The sequence below is a fragment of the Myotis davidii genome, unplaced genomic scaffold (genome assembly GCF_000327345.1).
Source record: "Myotis davidii unplaced genomic scaffold, ASM32734v1 scaffold546, whole genome shotgun sequence".
In the NCBI taxonomy this organism is placed as follows: Eukaryota; Metazoa; Chordata; class Mammalia; order Chiroptera; family Vespertilionidae; genus Myotis; species Myotis davidii.
In genome coordinates, this window is record NW_006297836.1 from 922,572 (window position 1) to 924,259 (window position 1,688).

The 1,688-nt window shown below is 39.6% G+C and overlaps 1 protein-coding gene across 1 annotated transcript in view; it reads right to left on the reverse strand.

Moving 5' to 3' along the window:
• Window positions 1–457: 457 nt before the first annotated feature.
• Window positions 458–1,688, reverse strand: part of FAAH2 (fatty acid amide hydrolase 2) — a 56,533-nt gene continuing 55,302 nt past the window's right edge. The window contains exon 12 of the mRNA XM_006773705.2: window positions 458–876. Within this exon, the coding sequence (XP_006773768.1) occupies window positions 701–876 (176 nt within the window). The 3' untranslated portion in view covers window positions 458–700. The remainder of the gene's footprint in view (window positions 877–1,688) is intronic.

Sequence of the window (1,688 nt, forward strand, 5' to 3'; positions counted from 1 at the left end):
ATGTTTCTCTCTCTACGTTTCTAGAATAAATAAAAAAATATTTTCAAAAGCCCCATTCTTTTTAATGGAAAAAGGTATTTGGAAATGAAGATCTGGGTGCTATGAGATTATTTGTACTAAGCTGGCACTGTTTCTAGACCCTCTTAGTGGACAGAACTATGACATATCCTTTTTTGATGATATTGGAGAAACTTTTCTTGATGCATTCTCATCCGCCTCCATACCCCTCTCCAGCTCCTACACTTACAAGAATTCACTATGTTGTTCTCATGCCTTGTTTTTGTCACTACAGTTCTTAAGTGGAATTACCTTACTTCATGGCCTGCCGGGCAAACACACAATTGTCTTCCAATTCTTAGTTTAAGCATCATCTTCTCTATGAAGTTGCTTATGATTCCCTAATTAAAACTGAATATTCCGTTCTGTGATCTCCCTATTGTATATAAAACAGACACCATCACAGCATATAGAATACTTTATTGCACATATTCACTTACTTGCCCATCTTCTCAGGTAACTGAGGGCAGGAACCTAATATTAGCATTTCATTAAAGTTAACACTTGGCGAAAGAAAGAACAGTAGAAAGAATAACTGAACAAGTGATTATTCTGCAGTTGTTTCTTCTTAACTTGCATGTTGGTGCTTGATCTCACCCAACCTATAGAAACACACACACTCACACACGGTGAGAAGATCATTCTACAGCTTTCCAGGACAGACCCAGCCTCCAAAACTTTTCTCCAAGTACTGGGCCACAGCCAGGGTCAGGTGATCATTAAAGGGTCCAGCCACGACCTGGATTCCTAGAGGAAGTCCTTTGGCATTCAGACCCAATGGGCACTGGGTCACAGGCAAACCCAGGGCACTGAAGATACCTGAGCGAAACAAACAAGGATAATGTGAGAAATTAAGACCTGTTCTTGAAAACTTATTTTCTCCCAATTGTACAGTGATGATGATAATAGTTAAGAGTTTCCCCCCTAACTGGTTTGGCTCAGTGGATAGAGCGTCGGCCTGCAGACTGAAAGGTCCCAGGTTCGATTCCAGTCAAGGACATGTACCTTGGTTGCGGGCGCATCCCCAGTAGGGGGTGTGCAGGAGGCAGCTGGTCGATGTATCTCTCTCACTGATGTTTCTAACTTCTATCCCTCTCCCTTCCTCTCTGTAAAAAAAAAACACACACACAAAAAAACAGAGATCTATGAGTTTCCTATCTGCTGGACTCATCTAGGGACTTGATGTGAATGAAACATTTGAATTATCATAACAAAACCCAGGAGACAGAAATTATTAATTATTCATATTTTACAGAAAAAATAACTGAAGAATAGAGAAGTAACATATCTACAATTACTGGGCTAGTAAAAGCTCAAATCAGGATCTGAATACAGAAAATGCAGATGAGAGCTAGAGGTGTTTTCTGGTATGCTACTCCTAACTTGCCCTTTGTAGCATCTTCAGAAAAATTAGAGGAAATGCTAATATGGGGAAATATCTTATTGCATTATGAATTTTCTTTTCATTTATAAAAATTTGGAATATAATTTTGTGGTAGTCTAGATTTGTAAATTGTAATTATTTACTTCATTCATGTTTTTATAGAGTATTATAGTAGTACTAGAGGCCCGGTGCACAAAAATTTGTGCACTGGCAGATGGGGGGGAGGGTTGGGGCCCTCACCCCGCCC